The 27125-nt window shown below is 36.7% G+C and overlaps 1 protein-coding gene across 5 annotated transcripts in view; it reads left to right on the top strand.

Moving 5' to 3' along the window:
* The window catches only part of EPHA7 (EPH receptor A7), a 163108-nt gene that overhangs the window by 130936 nt on the left and 5047 nt on the right, over positions 1-27125 (top strand). The window contains exons 9-17 of one of the 5 annotated variants that reach the window (XM_058835170.1): positions 505-560; positions 4431-4544; positions 8699-8884; positions 9444-9505; positions 10551-10760; positions 11835-11984; positions 16441-16634; positions 17734-17889; positions 19060-21185. In XM_058835170.1, coding sequence (XP_058691153.1) covers positions 505-560; positions 4431-4544; positions 8699-8884; positions 9444-9505; positions 10551-10760; positions 11835-11984; positions 16441-16634; positions 17734-17889; positions 19060-19174 — 1243 coding nt within the window. In that variant the 3' untranslated portion in view covers positions 19175-21185. Of the gene's footprint in view, positions 1-504; positions 561-4418; positions 4545-8698; positions 8885-9443; positions 9506-10550; positions 10761-11834; positions 11985-16440; positions 16635-17733; positions 17894-19059; positions 21186-27125 lie in introns of those variants that run through there. The other 4 variants (XM_058835169.1, XM_058835171.1, XM_058835176.1 and 1 more) reach the window with 4 other exon arrangements.

The following is a 27125-nucleotide window of genomic DNA, read 5'->3' as shown; positions in this document are numbered from 1 at the left end:
TTCTTTTCGTCCTATGTAAATGTGCTTTAAAAGGAACCCCTAGCAGGTTCTTTACCTGTACTGCTCAAAGTCTCTCTTTCTGTTCAGTTTTCTCACATGGAGAAGTCTGACACTTTATCTGATCAGCTTTTAAATGACTTTACATTCAAGAAAAAGAGACACAGCAGTAAGTTTAAGAATAACCTCATGTAAAACAGTGCTCTACTTTCAAGTTCTTTAATCCTCTGTTTTATCTGTAGAAGCCTTTTACCAGAACTAGAATTTTTTTCTCTAGGACCTGTCCTGACTGGTATTTGATACAAAAGCCTTTTGATTGCAACTGTTCATGATTTATTTAAAACTCTGCTGTCAATAGAATTATAGGTGAAAGTTTCAAAGGGCCTACAGAAGTTAGGTACTCAGTGCCTGAAAATTCCAGCCTGCAGAACTGATTTTGTCAGGACTTTAGATGTGAGAAGTAAATAATTATTTACTAGTAAAACTGGTGTTTTCCTTTCTTTTCAGGCATTGTGGCTATAGCAAAGCAGATCAAGAAGGGGATGAAGAACTTTACTTTCATTGTAAGTGTATTGCTTTTTTTTCCCCCCTTTCAAAAAATCCCAGTTGCAATAATGTAGACAATACTAAACCAAGACTCCATAAAAGATACTGCCATAGGAAATTCAAAAATGCTGTGTAAATAGTAAGTGGGAAGTTAAACACTGTAAAAATGTGACCTACACAAAAAGAATGCAGATTAAAGTCAACATTGGTCACACAGATGGTTTTATTTCTATATATGTCTATGATATACTGTTGTTTTCATTCTTCATTTTTTGTTTTCTTTTGGTTGCTTTGAATACATATTTCACATTGTCCTAATGATCCCTCTGGGGTGCAGTATTCAAGAGACCTTTGCCTAAGTGACTTTTTGATCTTTTTACCTCAGGCAAACTACAGATTAAGAAAGTGAGTCACTGCATCACCCTAAAATGAAGCTGTTCTGCTCAAAAGCTGTGTTCTGCTACTGTGAATACAGTAGCACCATCAATATTTATAAAACATAATGTCCTTAAAATTAGAATATATAATATGAAAAGAAAGGTCAGCCACTTCATTACTATTGTGTGATCTAGACTCACTTGCCTGGCTAAGAATAGTACCTAAAGCCTCTCTTGCTAAAATCACATCTACCATCTCAACTTAAACTAGAACCCTGGGAAAACTCAATAAAACACATCTTTCTTGGGTTAATGACAATTGAAAATGGAAGGGGAGAGGGATGTTTTAATCTGTTTCAGAATTAGTCATTAACTCCGGAAGTGTGTTAAACTAAGTTGCAAAATTATTTTGAGCAACCGTAATTGAAAAAAACACAGAATTAAACTGAACATAAGTTCTGATACAGAAGAATGCCAGTCTTTGCAGTCTTCTCCCATACCCGATCACTCTCATATTAGTACATGCTGTTTAGTTGTGCTGTGCTGTATTTAGCCTTTGTTGTCTACCAGTAATTGCAGTTGTAGCTTAAATCCATCTGATTATTATGGTTTTTTTATGAAAGCAATAGGGTTTGTTTTGGATTTGTTAAAATCATGAGCTATTATCTAAAAGTAATGCCACATGGAAAAGGAAGTAGCCACTAGTCATAAATTCTAAGCATTTTCTCAATGCATTCCTCTTTAAATGAATAGTTCTAGCTAAAGCTCCACTCAAAAGATTCTGTTTTACCTTTCTTTCCTGAAAAAATCAGCTGGAAATTGATCGCATTTCCCATGTCTGGGTGTATGGCTATCTAAGTTGTTTAAATGCAGTGAGTGTCAGACTAAGTAGTGACATCATTGCAGCTTTAGTCAATCAGTTTGTAAACTGTGCCAGAAAGGTGGAAAATAATAATGAAATAAGAATTATCTATTACGCAATTTGCAGTGCAGCTGATTTTAAGGAATTTGTCAAAAATCTCATTTCACTTAAATGCTACTCTACTGGGAGTGATGGATTTGAAATTTGATTCTCATAATGCATTATAAGCTTTTCACATCTCCTGAAGAGCTACTACTTTTACTTTTAAAGTCCCCATTATGTCCTTGAAGGAAAAGATCAACTATGTATTCTTGTATGTCAGTATATAAACAAAAGGGATATGCTAATTAAATAAATTTTACCTCCATTATTGATTACTTTTTTTTTATTTCAGTAAAAGTGTAAATTAATTAATTTGAAAACTTAATAATTGATGGTTTATTCAGAAATGGTGAGATTTTATAAGTGTTCCTTTCCCTTACTTTACTTTCAAGAAATCTGCTTATCTAGCAATTTAGCCTGAATATTGAGCATACACAGTCTTCCTTAAATCATGGCACCAGATAAAAGTTACTTCTTGCCAAAGTAGTTTTCCTTCATCTGTTGATTGTAGGTGTAGCATTTAATTTCATTTGATAGCCATGTACAGAGTGAAATGGAACCCAATGCTGTGGTCACCAGCTTGGTCACAGAGCTGCGAACACCAGTTTGATGGCCTTTTGCTCTGTAATAGCTACACAACATTCTTCTGCACTGAGGTACCAGACTGGGTTTTCAAACATGTAAATTACAAGCACTTACGCAGAACAAAAACATACAAGCAAACATTTTTGAAAGCGGATTTTAAAGCAGTGCATTTAATGGACCATCATATATTTCATTTCAGTTCCCGTCATCTCTCTTTGACCTCAAGTGCTACACTTGAAGATACAAGTACAATGGGGGAGTTTAGTCAAGTAATTCAGATTTATATTTGGTTTCCTCCTCCCTTTTTCATCTAACAATGTCTGCAAATGCAGCCCAGCATTATTTCATGTTACTATGCCAGGATGGCCTTGGCCTGTCAAAATGTTTTATGACAGCTTGAACAAAGAACCATCAGAGAGGCCCACTTGAGATTTGCAAGGTTACTTCCAATCCAGGCCCTTTATCACAAGCACAAGGGGATGTCTCCATCTCCTTGCCTTAAAGCTCTACTACCAGAGGTCAACCTACTGTTTAATCCTCATTTTGTCCTGTCTCTTTTGGTTTTAAGAAATAAATATTTATAATTAAAAAAAAAATTCAGCATACAAATTTCCAATACAACTAAAGAACATCCATTTAAATACATCATGTGACAGATAACAGCATCTGGGCAACATTTCAAATGATTTCCCTGGCTATAAATTCTTTATATTACTGAAACAATTTCTCTAGGCTTGTTTTTGGTTTTTTTCTTATGGTTTGTGGATTTAGGTCATTAATACCATCTAAAACATAAATACAGATATATATATATAAAACATAAACAGTAATATAAAACAAAAATACACATGATTACTAAGCTGTTTTTCAATATATTTTCAAATTTAATATATTTTATGTTAAATTAAAAGAATACAAAGCAACTGAAAACTATTTATGTTTTGTATTGACTTTTGATCCTGTTCTTGTATATGAGTATATCAATTAACAAAGGAACATTTTTGCATTTTTATACTGAGTTTTAATTCACTGATTTAATTAAAGCTCAAGAGTGTAATCCTTGTGAGCAAATTTATTTCATAAATATTGCTTGATTAATAGATTTCCAGGGTGGTCCTGCTATCACCAGGACTTCGTACTTTGACCAGAATAGCAAAAAATAATTTACCTGAATCATCAGCAAATTAAGGAAGAAAACTGCATGCTGGCCAGAGCACTATGCTGCCTGAGCTGCACTAAGCGTAGAGAAAGAATGAGCAAAAACAAGTTGCTGCATATTCACTTAGGTCCTTGAGAGGGGAGATAATTGTGCCACAGAGGCCACTTTCCCTTCCTGTGCCTTTACAAGTTGACTACAGGTGTTTTCTCATGTTCATATTATAGTGCAAGAAATACACCAAAGGATGCAATTTCTGAGTGCTGTGAGTAGTTTGACTATTGCCACACTCTACAAACAATATAATATTCAGTAGATTGAGCAAATTCAAGGGGTTGGAGAAACCTTTCAAATCCCACTAGAGGAGAGAAGTAACACAAAGAAATGCTGTTTACACATCCTGGGTGAAGAGGATAAGATGTCCTTACGCAGAAAAGAAACTTTCACTTCCTCTGCTGGTGTTACACCCTTTCCCCGCTTTGTTTTTACTCCCACTCAACCCTTGCATTTTATTCCATTAAGCACTATTTAATATTTATTATTTCTTACAGTTCAAGAGGAGAAGCAGATGCTAATGTTAGTCGTTTTTTAGAGATGGGATTGTGTATACTTGTGTCAGCATGCTTGCAGATGATGCCTAAAACTGAGGTTCACTCTCAGAGCAGCTCTGGCTCAGGCAGCATGGAAACAGGTTCAGTCTTCCAAGGAGCACTCTGCATAATGAAATTCCTGGGCTGACTGCACAATAAGTGCTTTTGCTTCATCACAGTCATGCTTTCTTACATCATTACAGTTAAATTTCCAGGCACCAAAACCTACATTGACCCTGAAACCTACGAGGACCCAAATAGAGCTGTCCATCAATTCGCCAAGGAGCTAGATGCCTCTTGTATTAAAATTGAGCGTGTGATTGGCGCAGGTAAGGCTGCCGTGGCTTCCTGATTCAACTGTTCCATTTAGCCGGGATCGAAACTCATACATCATAATGACAGGCAAATAATTATACCTCAGGTATAGAAGAACTTTTTGCATTTGCCAGAGTGGTTAAGAGCAATGAAGCTGCGCTAGCTTCTGAAATGTAAAAACAAACAGGGGAAGAGCCCAACAACAACTGAAAAAAGCCAAATAAATGAGTAAATTAAAAGTCTTGCTTGACATTGAGAGCTTATGGGTTTTTAATCAAGTATCTGCTGTTAAAATTGGAACTTGGGGGAGTGGGCTAGTTGTGCTGCTTGTTATTTACTGTTAGAATAAAGGCGTTAGTCATTTGTGCAAATTCTGCTCACTTGCCTTTTGCAAGGGGACTTTTTGACCTCTGCAGCTTGGTTCATGTGAGTGAGGAAAACTGGCTGCAGCCATTATTTAATAAATCTTAAATGGAGAGTAGGAAGGTCTTGTTTCTGTATAACAAAATCTTCCCTCCGGCTGTTTTTTCTTCTACCATTTTTCTTTTTGATATTTTATGAATACAAAAAGTTATTGTTTAACTTCTTATGACTGATTGTAATTGCACCAGCACTACATTGCTTTTTTTTTTTCTATTGAACTGTCTGCCACCTACTTAAGCCATGGTGTTCATGCTCTAAAAAGGCAGTTTCATTTGTTTGCATTAATAAGATACGTGACATTTTTATTGCACTACTCCATGTAGTGAAATTAAGTTTCCATGAGTAAGAAAAATATCAAATACTTTGGATTCCTGGAGGAAATGTTCTTTTGCTTTCCTGTTGTTTTATATAAGTATTAGTAGAATACTTTTTAAATCACCCTGTAGTTTGGTACTGTAAATTACATATTGCGGTATTATTTAAAAACAGAAGAAGAAATATCTCTAGAATAAGTTGTTTTACTTGCAAAAAAATTTTTACGTTTAGAATTCACAATGCCTTTTTAAAGTAACTTCAGTCATGTTGAATCATGTCTTAATCAAGGAGTAGTACCATTGAAATTAACCACACTGCTGAGCAAATTATTCCTTCTATGAGTAAGAACATAAGAATCCAGCCCTTGATAACTAGTCATTTTTGTGATGCCAGAATGGCAGCATCTTTTCTAATAAATACACAATATGCAAGATTAGCATAGAAAAATTGCTGAGCTCTATATTTTGCTTTGAGTTAAAAAGCTACCAGCATAGCAACAGTTCAGAGCACAAAGATATATTCAGTTGGGTTTTGCTAATGCCTTCTGAGAAAAATGCTGAAAACACTTGAGCTTCAGAGTATACAGTTTTAAATGCATTTTCAGTGTTATGAAAAATTCCAGAGTGTTAATTTTCTTGACTGCAGATGAATTTATTCTTGATTTTAATGAGTATAATTGATAGCAAAAACAACTAACGTGTGTCAGTAGTCAATCTGAAGAAAGATAATTGGGAGTGCAGTGGTGAAAGCATATTGTGTATCGTGTTTAGCTATGGCTTTAACCTGTTGATGTAAATAGCAAACAGGAGTGAAATGAAATGCAGTCCAGGAACAACAGAAGCAAACAAACCCAAAGCAGCAGCTGAAACTCATGCATCAAAGAAGAATATGGAATTTCTGCTATTGACAGCACCAGAAAAGCCACTTAGCAATCTCAGTACGCATCAGCAATGCTGGCCACATCAGCTATTGAGTAGTGCCACATCTCTCAGACACAAACAGGGTGCAAGTATGCTTGTGCTCAATTTGCATGAGGGATATGTGCTTTCCTTGCCAACATTTTCATTACCATCCTGCTGTGGCCACCTGTCAGATACAGAATATGGTGTCCACTAAGTTAAGTTGTTCATACCACACATCCTTTGTTTTAGCCTCTGCTTTGTTGACATGCTGAGCTCTAGTGGCTGTGCGGCTGTGCAGTATTCCCTCTCTTGTTGTCATATTTTCTGGTTTATTTTTGGGCATCATTTCAGCTGAATATACTATTTTCTTGGGAATAAAAGTAGTTCGTTGGCTAGCATCCTGGCCTGAAATGCATAACATACAAGCTGAAGTTTCTGGTTTGCCCAAGTGTGTGTGATCTGCCTTTGGAAATCAATCAAAATCAGATCGCAGAGAGCTGGAAAGGAGTTAAGCCTTAGTGTCTCCTGTTCCAAGTATCCTAATTACCTGGCTCTGAAATATCACAGGCACACAGACACACTCCTATACTCACGTCTTGTTTTCGACACAGAATGAAGCAATTTCGGAAAGTACTGCTAGAGAAAATGGTTACCCTTTAGGTAGCTCTTGCAGCTAGGGGTTGTGAGTGAGGTGAGTGGTGAATTCATTAATAGTCATCCATGTTGCTAATGAAGTGCAGGAGGGAGGCTAAGGCACCAAGCTAGGGACATGAGCAGCTAGTTGCTGTGCTTATAACAGCTGTACCTCGTGGCATTCTTAGCTCAGTGCCCAAGGATGGTTGAGGATAATATGCAAGCAGGAACACTTGTGTGGTCAATTAGCTTAGGTACAGGATGGTAAGAGCAGAGGTATATGGACTTGATTTGAGCTAGCCTTGGTTTAGCTAGCTAAGAATGATTCTATATGCAGTCATCTCCTAGAAGGTTCATGAAAAGAGCAACACTGAGTGGAGATTTGCTCAAACAAGTCAGTTAAGTATGGACAAAGGCATGGTCAAAGTTCTACCCTTCTAGATGAATTGTGAAGCCAAGATCCAGGTACTGCTTTTTGCTTTCCCAAAGCTCAGTTTGGGGCTGATAGGAGAACAGTAGTGTTCAAGTACTGATGGTATCATAAACAGGACTTTTTGCAGCCTATCCATTAAAGCACCCCAGCATCTATCTCTTCAGGCACTCAGCCCAACTTCTGAGCATACTCCCCCCCCACTGAGAGCCAGATACTTTGCCAGTGTGCATGCCCACTTAAGTCCTAATCCCACAAGGTTTCTCCCAAAAGGATTCTCTAATCAAACTCTCTGTGTAGGTGTTGTCTAGTTCAGTCATTTTTTTCAGCGCTCATCCTAAAACATGTCTTCGATATAGGTGTGTCTGCATACCTGTGTATACGTAACAGCTTAATGTTAAGACACTCCACAGGTATGCAGGAGATAAATTTCTGACTTGATTTAATTTGGAGGAGAGACTTGGAACCACATCCCTCAAAATCCAGATGATTTTGTGAAGTACCAGTTTATTAAATACTTTCGTGGTTAATCTTTCTTTTTAAAGAGATGTTGACTTTTATCCAGTAACATATATTACTACCCTCTTCTTCTATGTATACAAGGAGATTTCTCTTCCTGTCTGCAGAATTGGAGATCTCACTTTTGCTGTCTGCTGACACAGCTGTGAGGCAAGGAACAATTCTTAAATCTTTCATAATCTTGTTAATAGTGAGGTAGATATATTGCCATTCAGCTCCACATCTCACATGTTTCCATCCTCTTTCCTGTCTGATGGAATCCAGTTACTTCTCTTCCAGATGTGGTTGTTGGGGCATTTTTTTTATATTCTTGCTGGCTGTTTGGTCTTTTTTATCACAGGCTTCTTCAAATTCCAATTGTCTGTTAATTTAGAACCTTTTACAAACTTGCAGCATTTGATTGTGTTTGTTTAATGTAACAAAATTGTTATAAGTCACACCTTTAATTTCATAATCTGTAAAGTAAATTATCCTGGCTTGAAGGTAATAATGTAGTGCTTCATTTAACACCATAAGGATGCTAAATTAAAAGCAGCTCTGCAAGAGCTGCCTTTTGAAGGAAAAAATCCCCTTGAAACTAAAGATAGCAAGGAAACCACATAGAGCAGAATGACATTTTTTCTTAGGAATGGTATTACTATTTCAATAATAGTGTTTTCTTATGAAAGCCACTTCTTTTTTTTTTTTTTTTTTTTTCTGTTTTTGAAAAAATGCAAGAAATTACTAACAAGTCTTTTAAAATATTCAAATAACAGTCCTGTCAGTTGGCTTAGCTGAAGTGTTTATTCCATGAGGGTCAGCAATTCATTTAAGGTGCATGCCAAAGTAATCCATTTCAAATATGAACACATTAAATTTAAACACACACTTAGGTGGCTATTTGAATCAAGGCCTAAAAAAAATACTGGTGTTCAGAGTAATTCAGCACTGATCTACTTCATTTCAGGAGAGTTTGGTGAAGTGTGCAGTGGGCGTCTGAAGCTTCCTGGCAAGAGAGACGTTGCAGTAGCCATAAAAACTCTGAAAGTTGGCTACACTGAAAAGCAGAGGAGAGATTTCCTGTGTGAAGCAAGCATCATGGGGCAGTTTGACCATCCCAACGTGGTTCACCTGGAAGGAGTCGTTACCAGAGGTAAGCAGCAGCTCGGTCTGTCAGTCAGATAACAACACGATGGCAGAAATTACTCTGCCTTATTCATGGTCAAAGATTCAAATTATAAACAGACTGCACACTCCTAATGGATTTTCTCCTGATGCGTAACTAACTAAAACAATACTTACTTTATGCTACAACCTGAGGAAAAAAATTTAGATGCACGCATGATTAAAAGATGAAGTACTTTGAAACGTATTATTTCTCTAGTTTCATTTAGCCTCAAAGACCATGCAGAGAGATAAAGTTTCTCATGTCCTTTCATATTATCTGAAGTGTCATTATTCCAGAGTCCTGTTCACACAGCAGGAGTTAGGAGAACACACTGACTTTTTGATTTGTATGGTTCGATTTTATGAATCATGACCACTTTCCATGCAGATATTTAAGAAATTAGAGCTCTGTAACAGTGCTTGAGGGCTCAGAAATGTTCAATGTCTGAATGATTCAGTCCTTCAAAGGAATAGTGTGTGCTTTATCAAAAAAAGGCACTCCATTTGTTTTACAGTTCTCAAATATCTGCTTTCTTTTCTTTCAGGGAAACCAGTCATGATTGTAATAGAATACATGGAGAATGGGGCCTTAGATGCATTTCTTAGGGTGAGTACCAAAATGAAAACATATATAAGCATATTTAAAGTGGCATATATTATATGTTGACACTTTTAAAAATGTCTTATTTTATATATGTCTATATCTATGCATATATATATGCATACATGCCTATCTAATTAAATATAATTAAAATATATATTATATTTGTATTGTGGTTTTATTTATTATTAATAAAATATTATTATATTATGTTTATTATATTTACTTAAATATAATTAAAATGTTTTTCAGTTTGAAATGGAGTTTTGACAAATGCTAGCAGGTTCTCTATGCTATTTCAGCAAAACCAGATCAGAAATTAGAGGATGAGACAGGAACATGTGGGAACATTCTAGGAATTTATGTGATTTAATGTAGCCTAGATATGGTGGGTGTTATTATAGCCACCAGTTGAAATTAAAACCCCTGATACCTGAAGCCAGATCTTCTGCCTTTTGGGAGCAGAATTTTATTGTGGCAGCATGGTGGAAATCAGCATAAAAGAATCCCTAAATGAATTATGATTCTGTTTAAGAGATGAACAAATAAAGAATAAATGTGAATTCAGAACAATTTAATGTTTTTTAAGCATGTTCTGAACTCGCCGGTTCTGACTCCTTACCAGGTATGCATGAACAGATTTTTTTTTTTTTAAATACGTTCCAAGCTGGGAATGAAAATTTTAAGTAGCTGGGGTTAGAAAAAGGAGATATTTTTATTTTCTTCATACAAATAATTGTTCTGAGAGATGAAGAGCATAGAAGCAAGCTATAAGAACATTAGTAGATCTTCATTAGATAATCTCTCTTAGAAGTGACTTGCCACAAGTTAGTGAGAAATAGATGGTGTTTAGCAAGTTCTGTTACTATCAGTGCATTAATTATGCACACATTTCTTAACTGGATACACTGCTTTATCTCTGAAGAAGGTGTGTTTGAATTGAGTTTCTTTGCCACAGAAGGCGTAAAATAAGTGGAAAGCTGAAACCGTAAAACTAATTCTTACTTCTCAGCATTACTAACAAGAATTGCTGCTCCTTTCTTCTCTCCAGAAACATGATGGGCAATTTACTGTCATTCAGCTAGTGGGAATGTTGAGAGGAATTGCTGCTGGAATGAGATATTTGGCCGATATGGGATATGTACACAGGGATCTTGCAGCACGCAATATTCTTGTCAACAGCAACCTTGTTTGCAAAGTATCAGACTTTGGCCTTTCCAGAGTTATAGAAGATGATCCAGAAGCTGTCTACACTACAACCGTAAGATAAATCAATGGGTTTTAACAGTTTTGAGATCTGGTTATTTAGAAGTGTATCTTCTGGACAGTTTAGATATGGAAAATACATTAATTGATTGGGGGTGGGGGGGGTAACCAGTCAAAAGGAAGAGTCTCTGCAGAAATCTGTCTCTAATTAGGAGATAATATTTTTGTAAGAACATACATTTGTATTCGACAAAGTACTAAAAGTTTTGTACAGTATCTTCATTATTCCATTCCTCATGCTTTTCTGATTGAACAAATAAGGAAGTTTTACCCACAAAAATTTTAAACATCTAATTTGCTATGAGTCAATTAAAATATTTGTAGACTATTTTGCAGGCTAGATTTTATCTCACCAAAGGGTTGACTAGCTTGAGGCAAATCTGTGACAAAGCTCACCTCCTATATTTTCCCTTGCTTTTGGGTGGGACGCTTTTCTTAAATATGCATTCATCAAGCACACTGTGCTCTTTATTCTTTTGTTGAGCCATCTCCACATTCCCACCCATGGGGCCTCCCTGTACCTATTCTCCCATGCTGAGGGAAGGAGGGGCCCCTGGAATCTGCTCCGACAGGCACAGGGATCCAGGAAACCACACCGGTGTTCACAGCTGTCACTCCTGCCTTTGGGCTCTAAGTGGGATCCTGGTTTAAAAATGTCAGACCAAGATTTCAGAGGACACACATGACAAGTCAATGGGATGTATGTGCCCAGGCTGGGATTCCCCTCACCAAGCTTCAGGCAGCCAGGAGTTTAATGGCTAGTGTACATCAGACATCTAAGCAGCCCTTTAAAATCAGTGGAGGGATAAGCACTTCAGAGAAATTCATCCAACTTAGCTTATACAAGTGTCTAAGTATTAATATTCCAAGTGTTTTAAGATACTTCCTTGGGCACCTCTGAAAATTCTTCAATTGGTCAACCATAGCAGATTGTGTAAGTGCTGGTCTGCTGCTCTTGATGTTGTTAGAAATAACTATAAATGCATTCTATGGAAAATTATTCGAAAATTCCATGGGTGAAAAAGAGAACTTTCTTCCCTTTTTTTTTTTTTTTTTTTTTTCCCTATAGGGTGGAAAAATTCCAGTGAGATGGACAGCTCCAGAGGCCATTCAGTACCGCAAATTTACATCAGCAAGTGATGTGTGGAGTTATGGAATAGTTATGTGGGAAGTAATGTCTTATGGAGAACGGCCTTACTGGGACATGTCAAATCAAGATGTAGGTTTGTCTGTTTGTGAGTGTGGGTGTGTGTCAGTAAAACAACAATTACATATTGTAAACACATACATACTTATTTCACTACAAATGCATAAAATGTTGGTTTAGAAATAAGAGTTATCAAAGTACTGTGTGGTTGTTACAAAATGAAAAAGTTACAGAGCTTTCACTTATTACTAAAATCAAAATATTTTTTTTTGCCACATGTATATTGTAGATTTCTTTCCTAAGTATCAATTAAAACTGGAACATCAAAAATAGTAATATGGGCTCTTCACTATGCTTAAGCATGGAAAGAAATAATGTTTTTCCAATAAAAAATAATTCTGAGGTTTCTGACCTTAGAGCAATGATTAATAATTTGAAAAAAGTTGTTAAAAAGTCTGAGTGGCAGTTAATGACCTACTTTGGCTTTTTCAAGTTAATTATGCTGATTTAACAGTACCCTTGTTTGCATAAAATACGATCCAGAGCAACAGGTCAGCAGTAATAGAACAGATGGGTGTTAATCTTGACTTCTGACAGGAGTATCTATTAAAATAGAAATTACACAGGAAAAAGCCATACAGGTGTGAAAGATGTCAGAAAGAGTCTCATTTAAAGTTCTTCAAATGGGTGCTTGAGTAGGTTTTTTAATTGTTATTTTAATTTTTGATTGAATGATCAACATCAAAGCTGAAAAAAAAAGATAAAAGTGTAGATGATGAGTCAGTTTGGCACAGTGCAAAGTTGTTAATATTTGACAGGTCTCAGTGTCAAAGATTTCATGGACTGTCAAAATATGGGCAAACAAGTCCTTGGGGCAGAGAAAGAGAAATATTTACATTCCCCAGACACCCAGTAGAGTTTCATTTCTTTTGACACCTTCCTTCTGTACTAGATTCAAACATAAAAGAAGTCTGACAGGAATATAAGATGCCTCAAAGGCAAACCTTACCTATCTTTCAGGGAACAATAAGGAAAAACTTTCAAATAGAGGAGAAATTTTGATATCTTTATGCTTCTTATTAGATTTGGAAAAGTATTCCTTCTATTGAAAACTATATGTAAAGCACGTAAGTGATCCTCTTTCAAAAATAGCTAATTTTATCCCTTTTTAGCATCTTTCATGATAATCTTCAATACCACATAGTTAAAAGATGCATCAATTGCTTGGTAAAATAATTCCAAATATTCTTGTATGTTGTATTGTATTCTTGTATGATCTTCAGGCATGTTCTCCCACACCATGAATGCATCCTACTGATCCCATAGATAATCTCTGATGCAAAAATTTAGAATCACCTAATGATTTCTTATCTATTCTCCTTCAAGGTCACCAGTTGGAGTATTTAACAGGAATGAAAAATTCTAAATGTGTTCTTCTAATTTTGCACTCAGTTTTTATATTTTAAGTGTATCATTTTGCCTAAAAGTGGATGTGGGTGTTGTCATAGAGCAGAACAGATCTCCTAAATAATGGCCCTCCCTGACTTCGGATGTTTAAGATTGCATTTCTTTCATTCCCTTCCTCCTTTAAGTCATTGCTTTAGACTGATGGAGGATACATATTTGCATTGTGAACTCTTTTCAAGCAAAACCATGCTTTTAGCAATGACCTGGAGCTAGGCTGCACCAAAAGAACACTCATCCTACAAACTCCCTGCAAAGGCACAGCAGGCTGAGCACAGATGATAGGCAGAGTTGTCCCAACTTCCCTGAGCAGTGGGCTTGTCTCAGCTTAATCCTTGCTAGTAACAGAGCCCTCAAACCCCCATTCCCCTGCTAGACTGCTGATGTTCTTTCTCTCATTTGGTTTCTGACCCCAGTGCAGATTAGTTCTTCAGAAAAGGGCAAGGCTATAATTCTGGATTTCTTACCACTATTATAATCATTAGTTTGTGTTCTTAATATTATATGACCACAGTCAGTTACAACATGACTTTGTCCAGTTACCCATATTTAATAATTCCTTGTTGGCATCCAGCATATAAAGTGAACAGACCAGTCCTCTTCTATCCTGCTTTACATCCTCAGCCTGGTTATGATAAAAGCATAGTCTTAACAATATTCCCTTTTACTCTTTTTGTTGCAAAAATAGAACTACAAAAACAATTTGTGGGAAGTGTAGATAATATAAATCAATTCCATTAGTAAGAACTCCAGCTGTTTTCTCTTTGTAGATTTGCTTATTTAAAAAAACCAAAAAATTCTGCATCTATTTCATTTTCTTTGAGTACTGATGTTTTGAACCACGCCTCATCCTTTCTTTTCAGAGTGGACACTTGTTGTACTTTACTTACCAATATTTTAAAATATTTTTTTCAATGTTTTGGATATTCACAGCAATTCTATCCATCTCTAGCTGACTCATTATTTTATATTTCTCAGTTTCACCCTTCTTGCTCAGAGTACACATCAGAGAAGCTGATTCTGAAGTATCACCAAAGCCTTTCAAAAACAGTATTATCTTGATTCCCAGTTCTCTTCAGATTTCTCTGCAGTTTGTAGTGAATGGGGAAAACTCCTGTTCTGATCCCTTCATTCATGTTTTCACTCTCCCTTACATTCTTGGATATATTCTTATGTTGACAGTTTGCCAGTTATAAGGCTATTACATATTTCAGTGGTTGTACTGTTGTTGTTGGCACCTACTTTTTCATTTCTCATTGGTGATTTCTGTCTTCTGACCTCTTAAGGAGCTACTTCATTTGTGGTAAATCATATGTAGCATGCTCAAAGTGTTTAATACCTTTTGCCATTTAGAGGATCAGAAATGTCTGCATTACTTTTCACAGCGCAGCAATTGTCCTGTACACACTGTAGATTATTTTTCACTTTGATTCTACTACTACTTCTAAACATAAGGTGCTGTTCTTTTCTCTTTCCTCTTGATATAGTTCTAAAAGATCTTACATTTTTCTTTTAACGTTTTCTTTACTATGTAGCTCTGTTCTTCCAATTTCCCTGTTCTTCTGCAGAAAACCTCTCTCCATACCCTCTCTGACAGAAAACTTCAACGTTTGTAAAAGGTCACTGCACTCTTTCTTCAAGGTGTGGATGTTTCTGCAGGAATTGAATATTTCTCAGTCATTTTTGAGCTGTAGGACAGTACTGTCATTCTAAATGTTCAGAGAGAAAGCTGAGGCCTAGGGAGATGAGGCAACTTCCCTGAGGTCAGAAGGACATTCTGTAACACAAAACTGCAGTCAGTGCCCTACCACTGGTCTATGCCTTCTCTTTTCACAAAATTTCTTTTATGCAAAAGGTTTTGATACAAAACCTGGCTGGATTTCAGCCAGGTTTTTGAAGGTCGTTCTGTATTGTCTGCAGTTCTGTCTACTTTGCAGTCTACTCCTTTTGCGTTTTCTCACATGACCTACAGAATATTTTCTTTCTAAGGTTGTTATTTTACTGAAACTTGGATATTCACCAGCTTTATTTATCATACCAGATCTACTTCCCAGAGCTACATCTAGAACAGCTTCTGATCTTGCTTTCTATACAAAATGAGGGAGAAAACAGTCCTATGCACTCCCCTTCAGGAACAAGCACCCTTCCTTAGCAATTCTAATGCTGCTGTGTCAGTCAATGTCAGTATACTTGAAATCCCCGATGAACAGTGTTTTAGCCTTTTTTCACTAGCTTTTCTTATCTGCCTTGCTTCCTGATGTGCTTTTTTTCATTCTGCCCTCAAGGTTTACAGCAGTTTGCTGTGATTTTACTTTATCCATTTTTATTTTTTACTTAAATCCAAATGGACTTGGCTAAGGAAGTCAACGGGTGGGTGTAATTCTTGGTTCAGACATTTATGCTGTCCTTTGATCATATCATCATCTAGCAGCATCTCTTATTAAATCTAACTTTCTGTGATATATTAAAATAGCATTTACCCAGGTCTCTCTCTCTTACACGGCACAGTTCTGCTGCTTTATCATTAATATAACATGGCTAGACATAGAATACAACTTTTTTCCCTAACAATTTCTATCTGCTAAACATTTTTCTTGGATCCTTTTATAATACCTTCAGGCTTCTTGTATTTTATATGTGCATGCACTGATATCCATCCATTTAAAAGTCAGTTGCTTCTACCACACACTCTTTCATAAAGACCTTGGGGCTAGTAATAATGCTTTCTGAAATAACTCCATTTATCAATCTATCTGTTGCTCCCTTGGTGAATTTAATTGTTGTTCCCTGCTACTCACTTGTCTAGGTAATACAGCTATGTTCTGCACATATAGAACAATATGCTTAATAAGCCCAAACATAAAGCTGGGGAAATTATTTGAAAACCTGAAGGCTAGTGTCAAAACAACAGACTGATATTTTTGCAACACCAATGACAAATTTTATTGATTATTTTATTTTATTTTATTTTTATTTTTTTTTTTCTTAGATATTTGGAATGGGTAGCAGTACATTTTGTTTAAATTACTGTTGATGAAAAATGATTAACTATGTTGGCTACTAGGTTATAAAAGCAATCGAAGAAGGCTATCGTTTGCCAGCACCCATGGATTGCCCAGCAGGACTGCACCAGCTGATGCTGGATTGTTGGCAGAAGGAACGTGGTGAAAGGCCAAAGTTTGAGCAGATAGTTGGCATTCTGGACAAAATGATTAGAAATCCAAACAGCTTGAAAACCCCACTGGGAACCTGTAGCAGGTAAGAAAAGGTTTAGTGTGTGTTCTTATGACGGTGCACATGGCTGGGCTCTGGACGTTCTGCTTGGTGGCTGGTTCCAGTTCACACTTACTTCATCTGTCTTTCAGTTCCTCCTTCTTTCTGTTCTGTGTTCTCTTCCCTCATTTGCCCTTCTTTTTTACCATGCTAAACAAAGCCAAAAAAGGACTTCCATAGAAAAAAGAAAAGCAACAAAAATAAAGTAAATAACTAACACATTTCTCAGTAAACTACTGCCTGCTCATCACTCTTTCCGTACTCTCACCACTAGTCTATGTTTTCCTTGTTTCTTAAAATCGTAAAGTCTGGAGGGCAAGGATCATTGTCTATTGTAGTTTTATATGATGCATCCCTTGCCCTAGGAACTGCTACAGTAGAGATAGTAATTAACAGTACTCATGCTTGGCCAATGTACTTTGACATGCTACACTCTAGATTTTTATCTTTCATTTTCTGGCTTTAACTCCTTTCAGTGATTGCATCTCATTGTATTTCATGATGTAGTTTTTAATGGCTTCTTCATAAATTTCAGGTGAATTATTTAATCATGATAATCTTTTAATCTGCTAGCTAGACCACTGTACTAGGGAATCAAATGGCCTGTGTTCTGCTCCTGATTCTTCTACTGACCGATTTGCTGTGTGACCTTAAGACTTTGTGTCTCTGCTCTTCCCTTGTCTTTGTTTTGTCCCATCCAATTAAAAAATGGGAATAGCTACTACTATATTTTCTAAGATGCATAAAAGAATAGCATCTATATTTTGCTCAGCAACACAGAGACAGCTGCTGTCATGCTAGGTAATAAGGTTGATTTTCTGTTGGTAACAGTAGTCCATTAGGCTGATTTTGCTCACTCTGACCTTTCATCTTTTATGTGAATAAGCTTAGGAAGCACATATTGTGAGCTACAGAGCAGTCAAGAACTATTCACAGAATAATCTAAACTGTGTATAAAGGCCTATTACTTTCTACTCTCGACATTTTTAATACCCAAAACTTATTTGACTCTCACCTTGCTAAATACTCCCTGATGTTTTACTCTCTTTGGAAACAACTTACTTTCCTTTTTCCTTCTCCATAGACCAATTAGCCCTCTTCTGGACCAGAACACTCCCGATTTTACCACTTTCTGCTCCGTAGGCGAATGGTTACAAGCTATTAAGATGGAAAGATATAAGGATAATTTCACAGCAGCAGGCTACAACTCTCTTGAATCAGTTGCCAGGATGACTATTGAGTAAGTTAGTACTGGGCATGTTTAACTTGCATTTAGGGAATTTCTAGGTACAATAATACACAATGTTCAAATGCTCCAAAACTTTACCCTGAGTACAGATATGGTACTTGGGATCAAACCAGACATTTTAGCAGCTGATGGTGTTATATTAGAGCATCTCATGAAAGGACAAATACCCTGCTACCTCTGTGTGGCATCACTTTTTACCCTGCTTTTCAGACCAATTAACACCAAGGGACTAGAATTTGAGGGAGAATGTGGCCCCTTCCAAAGTATTTATGTATGTATAGGAAAATAACTGCTTTTGCCTCCACCACCTAATGTGTACCTTTTTCCCAATGTCTTCTGGAAAGATGTGCAATTTTCTTCTAATTGGCTGGGGGCTGTCTGTGTCCTGCTTGACAGGACTTTGCATCAGTGTAAGTCTGTAGAAACAATTTTCTGAAGGCAAACGTGGCCTGTATCAGTACTGTCATCTTAAAACAGGTCTTCTTGGTACCCTGCAAACAACTTTCTTGTCCTGGTGGTTGCCAAGCACATGCAATTTCTCTTTGAGAGCAGTGGGTTTCTAAACAAGTTTCTAACCTAATATTCTCAAGATTTCAATCCTATTCTTACCTTCCTGATATCACTAAGGGTTTCAGCCTATAGCTTGGGAACTGTCATCAGAGTCCACAAGCTTCTAGCATTAGCAGGGGCTGAGTTGAAACTGCTGCTCCTCATTCATTTGCATGATGGGTATGTGTCATTATGCAAAGACATTTAGGCATCTCTTTAGGGAACAGACTATGATCCCCAAAATCTTGTATTTATACATAACTTTTTCCTGAGAACCACTCGAAGCATTTTACAAGAGAAGTGTCTTTGTCTTCGGGTGTCCTTAAAAAGCTACACTAAAATATTATCATAATGTAAAACCTACTGACCTCCTTCTCAGATGTGGAGACCCACACAGTGTAATTACATGACACTTGCCATGTAATTGCACTTGTTGCTGAGAGGTTGAACAGTGCCTATGTGAACTTCCCAGTACTGAGCTGAGGTCACGGCGTAGCTTCAATGTCAGAACCCTGTAGTCCAAACTACTGCGTAGCTTTGCCTCACAGTTAAATACCATACAGTAGCAGTCTAAGTTGAAAAATTAACAATGTACGCATTTATCTTCCCCAGGGATGTGATGAGTTTAGGGATCACGTTGGTTGGTCATCAAAAGAAAATCATGAGCAGCATTCAGACTATGAGAGCACAAATGCTACATTTACACGGCACTGGCATCCAAGTGTGATAGACATTTCTCCCTTATGAGGGAGGTGACAGACTGAGAGAACAGCACTGGCCTTCAGTATATATGAAGTGCTGCTAGAAGACACTTGATTTCCTGGGTCCTTCCTGCAGTGAATAGAAGAGCTACAAGAAGCACCTACAGACTTGAACTCCTAAGTGCCACCAGAATTTATGAAAAGGGAATTAGGATCCACCAGTGGTGGCAAGGAAAACAGCAGTGACAATAAACAAAGTACTACCTGAATAAACATACAAACACCTTGAGCTCTCTAACCTCCTTTTTATCTAATAGACTTTTTAAATGTACATAAAAATTTAAAAAAGAATATATTTGTCAGATAAAATCATGATATTATTGTTGAATTCAACAAAATATTTTCCTTAAATCTGTGATTTCTGAATCTTTTTTTAATCATTTGTGTTTATTCTTCATAAAGACTTTCTTTTAGTATGATGTTTATATCTTTGGACCTTTTTAGTGCTAATTCAATGACACATTACTACACTGGGTACCTCTGAAGGATTATTTGAGTTCCTAGGGATTTAAAAAGCACGACCAAGCAATGTATATCTATCCGAACTTTGGTATCCCTTTGTGCCATTTCCTTTTGTTAAATCAACACCGTATTGACATGGCTAGCTAATTGGCAGGGAGTCAGGAAAATGCAAGTTGCCAAGAGCTCTGATATTTTTTAAAGAATTTTTTAAGGTTATACATATGCTATCTTTTAAAAGAAAATAAAAGAGAAAAAAAAAAAGTAAAGAAAAAGAAAAGCAATAATGACCCCTAAGTAGTTCTAGGCACTTTTAGCAAATTGTTTGCAAGATGATTTTAATGGACTAGAGTTAAACTGAGATATATTCTAAGATGTAGATCTACAGCTGTAAACCTGCTGAGACACAGCATTGAACGGACAAGCGATTGTAGGGGTGTCTCAGAGTATGGGTGCAGTTCTCCAGTGTTACCTAAACCAATTAATCTGAGCACATCACATTTTTTTCCGTACTCTGCATTAGCAAATCTAAGAGAAATAGCTGGTGTATATTTTCTATGAGTTTAAGCCGTATGCAGTCCAGCTGTCAGAATAAGGACATAGCTTTTATATAAGAACTGTAGAGCATGAGACAAGGGGCAGTTCAGAATTTTCAATTTTTGTGCAAGCTTTTGCTGCTCTGAACGAACATGCGTGTGCGTGGTCACACAGACGCAACAGTCATTCATCAGGAACGGAGATGCAAAGGTAGTTGCTCCATGGAATATCTTTTTACACCATTTACTTATATATAAATTTTGTTTGATTAGAATATTTAATTACCATAAGCAATAATGAACAGAGTCTTTACAGATACTGCAAGAATGTACATGAACCAGAGAGAAATGCTTTAAAAAAAAAAATCTGAAAATTGTGAACTACCCCAGCAATGAAATGCTGTACTTCCAAAGAGAATTGGGCTGCTTCTATTGATTTTGATAGAGAAAGATCCCAGGGATCAGTCATAAATTGGTCTGGTTTGATAATGTGGGCATCCACACAAAAAAAATAAAAACAAAAGAAAAACCTTGTAAATGTTCCTTTGTAAAACTTGTAAATTTTATTTATACTGTCTTGTTTTGTACACACATTTATGTGTAGTGAGCTCTGAATACATTGAAAATGCACTATATTTTTCTATTTTACTTGCAGAGCATCACAAACAAACATGTATATTCAGTGCTACATAATGTGTTTTCCCACATTTAGGACCAAAGATAGTTATCAAAAACTTAAATGCATCATTTCCCCCCCCTCCTTTTTTCTCCCCCTTTTTAGATCACTGTACAGTGTTATATTTGTCATTTTATTTATTTGTTTCACTAGAAAAATCAGTTTGGTTATACTAATTTTTTTTGTCCCCGCCCGCCTTTGTTGAAGAAAATCTGTAAAAAGCTTTTAACTAGCATTATCCCGATACATAGACACTTCCATTTGTAATCTTTGTAATAGACTGTAAATATATTTTTGGAACTATAATGCAATGTGCATAAGGGTTATTTTTCAGTGTCCATATATGATTGTTTATACAATTCACAGCACTTTACAGTCATGCTGAGAAGCCTAATTTATTGCCTGGATTTGGGCAGAGTAAAAAAAAAAAAGGTGACTATTCTTATTTCGTATTAGATTGTCATTCAGTCGTAATGGAGTTATTTTCACGTATGCAGCTCGAGATGTTTTTTTAATATTAAAATTAATTTTCTAAAAAATCTGTAGGAGTAAGACACAGAGTAGACTGCATGCCCAATATTGGAATTAGTGCACGCAAGCACTCGGCCAAGGCACTTCAAGTAGCCATTAGAACACAATTAATAAATACACAATTAATAAACATCCATTTTGTGTTAAAACAAATGCTAGGTGCCACACTACTGGGGTGAGCATCTGTGGGCAGCTGGACAGGGTGCTTGTCAGTCTTGTTGCTGCTTTGGGCACCCAGCTAAGAATTTAGGAGTCTTTAAGTTCAGACACCTGCTTCCTTATAAATCTCGGCTACTGTTTCTAAGGGCTTGGTCATAAAAGGTGTGATGCAGCAATGCCGGTATTGCTGAGAACCTACAAACCCTAAATGCAAAAGAATTGAGGCCAGGCTTCACCTTTAGGACTTGTTCAATATTCTGAAGCACAGAGGCCTCAAAGCATGTGTGGTGACTTGGGCTCACGCATGTACAAGTGAGGGCCCTAATGATATTTCTTCCTTAATTTTCCTGGTTTGCTTTAAGCCATCTTCTTTGAATATAAATATATTTTAGCATTCATCTATATACCTTGACTGCCTTAATGTTGCCACAGACTTTTACACATTTGAAAGTGGTAGAGTAGACCCAGAAAGCACAATCGCGATCAACTGCAATCAACCAGATAACTTATCTGTGTGTTCAGATCATTACTACAATTTAGAGCACATGCATGTGAATGGATTTATAACTGATAGAGCAGCAACATACTGACATTGGTTGCAGTTCCCCAGGCTTCAGAAAACACGGTCCAGGGTAAGAAAAATAAAGTACCAGAGAAAGTTGATCTTCATGGGAGGAGCTGAAGAAAAACTTGGGTCACAGGGAAAATGAAAGGCTAAATGATGAAAAAAAAAAAAAAAAATCAGTTCTGGGGTCATTTAAAAGAATTTGGACATTGTGCATTGCTAATGACAGGTTATCAGGCTGTCAGTGAGACTGATTTTTCTTGACTTTATCCATCTGCAAGCATCTAGAAAAGAGATGCCTAAAAAAAAGCAGGATGAATCTCCCTCTGGGAATGCTTATCTCCATTAGATGTAGAGGGAAGCCAGATGATTAGCTTAAATTAGGTGTCTAATATCTATATAGCTAAAGTTAGGTAAAATGATTCCTACCCTATCTGTCCTTGGCTGCTACAGTTTTCCTTGTAAGCTGAGTGTCATAGAAAGGCAGCTCTTCCACCACTGCTATACCCCAGAATGTATTTAAACTGGGCTTTATCACAGAGAGAGGTGATTTTATTATTATTATTATTACTCAGAGACTTGTAACAGGCCATCTAAATGCTTTTTGTATGTGGATATGAATTCTTGAAAATTTTTGTGATTGTTCTGAGGAAGACCTGCCTAGTAAATTACAGTTATTTAATATTTTAAATAATCAGAAATATTTGCTGACATACTGCTTTAGTCCAGAGGTTATGTGATCAGATATGATAGTTGCTGTTTGCAAAACCATGTTTATCTAAAGCCTTGTCATGTAAAATCTCCAGGAGGCAAAGATGCTTAAATGTATCTCAAATTGAATGTTCCCCTTAATATCTCAATAATTGAGCTCTGTCTGTATTATTCTCAATTTAAAATGAGGTTTTTTTATATTTGTTTAAGCTTGAATTATCTGGCATCCACTGAGGGAGTTTGAAAAAGTGATTTTAAATTAAATTTGCTTTTCTCCTCTAATAGTAATATACGATGAATAGTTTCCACTGTTTTGAATGTTACAAAAACTATTGCTTTAATGTGGGGGATGAAGGGGTTTATTTTTGTTTTGTTGTTGGTATTTTTTTACATTTATTGGTTAGTAGTTGAAATAAAAAAAAATATAATAATTTGTCCTTAACTTTCTAAGTAATTCATATATAGAAATTATGAGAGTGATTTAAATTCTGTGACTTTTGGGTTGCTGCTGAGAGGGTGATGGTGTCACTATTGCCATAATGCCAGGCGGAACAGAGACACCCTGCCACAAGGGCAGGTTCAGACAACATTCTGTTGCCCAGTAATGGCATGGAGCAGTCCACTGGCTGTGTGAAAGGAGTGAAGGTCAACTCAGCCAAAAGATGTTCATTTCACCTTTTAAAAGTATGTTTGTGACATGTTAGAGCTAAAACATCCTTAATTCATTGCTTCCCTGCATGTGGTTTAAAACTGATGTGCTCATGATGTGCATTTGGTCTTCGGTGGGTTTTGTTTGTTGTTTGGGCTGTTTCTCTTATTTGTTATATTTTAAACAAGTGACATTTGAGGTTCTCATAGAAGAGGACAGATCACATATAGAATGACAAGTGCTATTTTGGAAAAGTAGAGTACAAATTCTTGCCCAAGAGCCATTCTGGCAGCAGGAGCTACAGGAGTATTCAGAGAGTTGGTGCTATCATATGCTAAGCAACTATCACAACAGGTTTTCTCCATCTTCAGGATCTGTTAGGATTGTACTTATGACCAGTTAACTGATAAATGAAAAAAGGGTGAATTTTTTTTCCCCACTAATTTGTAATGGACCAGCATATGGTAGATTTGAGATTTGCAGTACTACTCAAAAGTCTTAGTCTAAAACAAATTTCTAGTAAAACAAGAAATCCTCGTCTGCAGCCTATATTTTTTTCTGGTAGTCCCTTAAGGGTTTTAAATGTAGCCAACAATTACTTTTAAACAGAGATCTTTATTGTTTGCATAGTACAAACAGTAAATAGAGGGTATTTACTAGGAAATACGCAGTTCTGCAGTTCAAGTTCCTGCAAAAATGGATTGGGGAGGTAATATAACAATTTAGGGGAAAAGAAAAAAAGAAAGAAAAAACTCATCCAACAAATGGCCTGTAAAACCCAAAGTATAAAAGGGCTTCCCATTTTTTGTTTCACATTCCATATAGGGATTTGAAAAATATAAAGGATTAAACAATAGCTATAAAATCTATAATATCCAGAAAAGAATAGAAAGAGTAGTGGCAAAATGCAAGCTACTTTTGTGAGAGTTTTTCCTCTGGATTTGGTTTTTTTGAGACTTTAAAGTTACAATAATTGACACATGCTTTTAGAGCCAAGTCTGTTGGGACAGACTAAGGGATAAAATTAGCGTGTCTATAATATCCATGAAATTCTCAGAGCACTGTCAGGGTGGGTAATGGTTAGGCAGTTTGAAAGTAAAAGGAGTGATGTGTACACCCTGTAGGTTACATCCAACAAGATTATGAAAGGTTAGAAATTATGGATGAAAACCCTTGATTTGGTATGTGGTGAGAAGTCAGAAGATGGGAGGGAGCAGAAAGAGAGTCATGAAGTCATTCACAGTGTCTAAGTTGTAGTGCTCCACAAGATATTGCTGGCAGGGGAGTTAAAGAGTGTGAAGATTTTTTAAGTAAAGAGACACTGTTAATATAATATACCTAATAATGTAATGTGGAGTGGTTTCAGTACTCTGATTTTTCCTCAGGCCAGATTGGAATTTGTCAAAGAGACTAAATTGAGACAGATGGGAAAGCAACTGGTAATACACAACTCATTCAAGCAGACTTGAAATCGAGACATGAAAGGAGAATTTTAGAATAAAAGCCTGAAAATAAGACATGAACCATGATGATATTTACTCTCAGATTATTTTAGAATAGTTCTCTTTAAGTCTTGTATAATGATTGCAGATTTTAGCACTTGTACCATACAAATTGGGTGAAATTAATGTCTAATTAGAGTGACCAAAAAAGAACCACAAGTTAAAAAATAACTGATGTCTTCATACACTATGAAAAAAGATGTGATACAGGCTGGCGAAACTTGTGTAGCCAGCCAAATGAATCTTGGACAAAACAAGACATAATGCCTGGTGCCAGAGGAGCTAAATCAGGAATAGAAAATCTATTCATCCATGGACCAAGGCTTCTGCATTTAATTGAACCAAATAACTAATTGTAGAACTGTGCTGCTAATAATAATTGATAATTAAAAACTACAACTTAGAGGTCATCTGATGAATCATAACATGGATAACACTGAAAAACACAGTGCTTTGAGCCATAGCTATCCCCAAAGGCTTATGTGTACTACTGGTATTAGAGCTCCATGACTCTGAGTATGTGAAGTCATTTATAAACTGGAGACATTATAGCCCTGAGTCCATAACTAAAGCCTTCCTCTTTTGTGTCAAAACAAAACAGAAGGAATGATGATAGCATCTAGGATTGATCAAGTGCACTAGAAATTATCTTGTGATTATATTGCCCAGAGATGTAGTCTCTCTCACTGGAGATACTCAAGAACCATCTGGACACAATCCTGTTCTCTGTGATCTGACAAACCCGCTTTAGAAGTGAGGTTGGACCAGATGACCCAGTGTGGTCCCTTCCAACCTGACCCATTCTGTGATTCCTTCCTTAGAATTATGAAGAAAACCATGAATTTACATTAAGGAACAAACTTTCTGATCCAAAGATACTGTCTCATCCATTATTTTTATTTAAACCTGGCTTGCAAGAGATAGATAGATAGATAGATAGATAGATAGATAGATAGATAGATAGATAGATAGACAGAATGTATCCACATTGATTCCTCTCATTTCATGTCTGCAGAAACATTACTCAGGCAATTTCTTGACTGTTGTTCAACCTGTGTTACTATGCCAACTTCCACTGGCTTCCTGAGGGCTGCATGTCCATTTTTAACATGTCCTCTGTAAAAAGTCTTTATTTTCTTTTCTCAGGGACAAACAGCCTATGCCAAGAACATGTGTGTAGCTTAACAGCAAGAACGTGCAGGAATCTCAGATTTGTTCTCTCCAGTATGTTCTTTTTAGTCACAGTCATAAATTAAATGTGTTATTCCCATGATGTTTCACATAGTACATTGCATGAGAAATCTGATTTGCCTGGAAGAAACTTAAAATCACCCAGATGCCTCCTGAAGGCCACTCAGAAATGGCATTAAGTGGTTGGGTGATTAGGATTTTGTTCAGAAAGTGAAAGAGTTGCAGAGCTCTTGCCCTCAGGCCATTTCATTCTCTCTCCTGGTTTGTTTACCAGAGTAGCCCTTAAGCCATCCCTTATATTAATCTATACAAAATAGCAGTGTCTCCTTTGCCAGTAGATGATACTTGTACCCTCATGGGCTGCTGGAGAAAAAGACAGGGTTAGATTCAAATCCAGGCCTACCTGAAGAAATTGGGCCAGCAAGGCACTGAGAGGTATTCCTAATGAGGATTCTCCTTTAATCTTTTTGGGCCTTACCCACTTAGTGCTGTGGAGAAATGATTCATTGCTGTTGTGGAGGGAAATCTGCTCTTTACTACATAGCTTCCCTACACCTCAGTTCATCCACTGCCAATAGCAGGAAGGGGAGCAGGGATGGGAAAAAAAAATAGCTTTCAGGCATTTCTTTATAGTGCTCTTTTCAAGAGAAATAATTGTCTCAATGCCTACATTACCTAAATTTGTGCAAGAGGTGAATCCTCTTTTATGCCTTCTACTTGCTGGCAAAAGTATCCCAATTAGACTGTGTGCTCTTTGTTGCAAGTGTCAGCCACAAGCTGCCTCCTATCCCATGAAACTGCTTTCCTAACAGCAGGCTGACTCTCAGAGAGTACCTTTCTTGCAGTAGTTACTTGAGTATGCCAACACCAAATTCCCTCTCCAGTTGCCCATGTTTGTTTCCTTGTGCAGAGCTGCCTTTGAGGGATACTTTCCTGGC

Source organism: Poecile atricapillus, chromosome 3, assembly GCF_030490865.1.
Source record: "Poecile atricapillus isolate bPoeAtr1 chromosome 3, bPoeAtr1.hap1, whole genome shotgun sequence".
NCBI lineage: Eukaryota > Metazoa > Chordata > Aves > Passeriformes > Paridae > Poecile > Poecile atricapillus.
The sequence above is the reverse complement of the archived record's forward strand: the minus strand, read 5'-3'. Positions and strand labels throughout refer to the sequence as shown.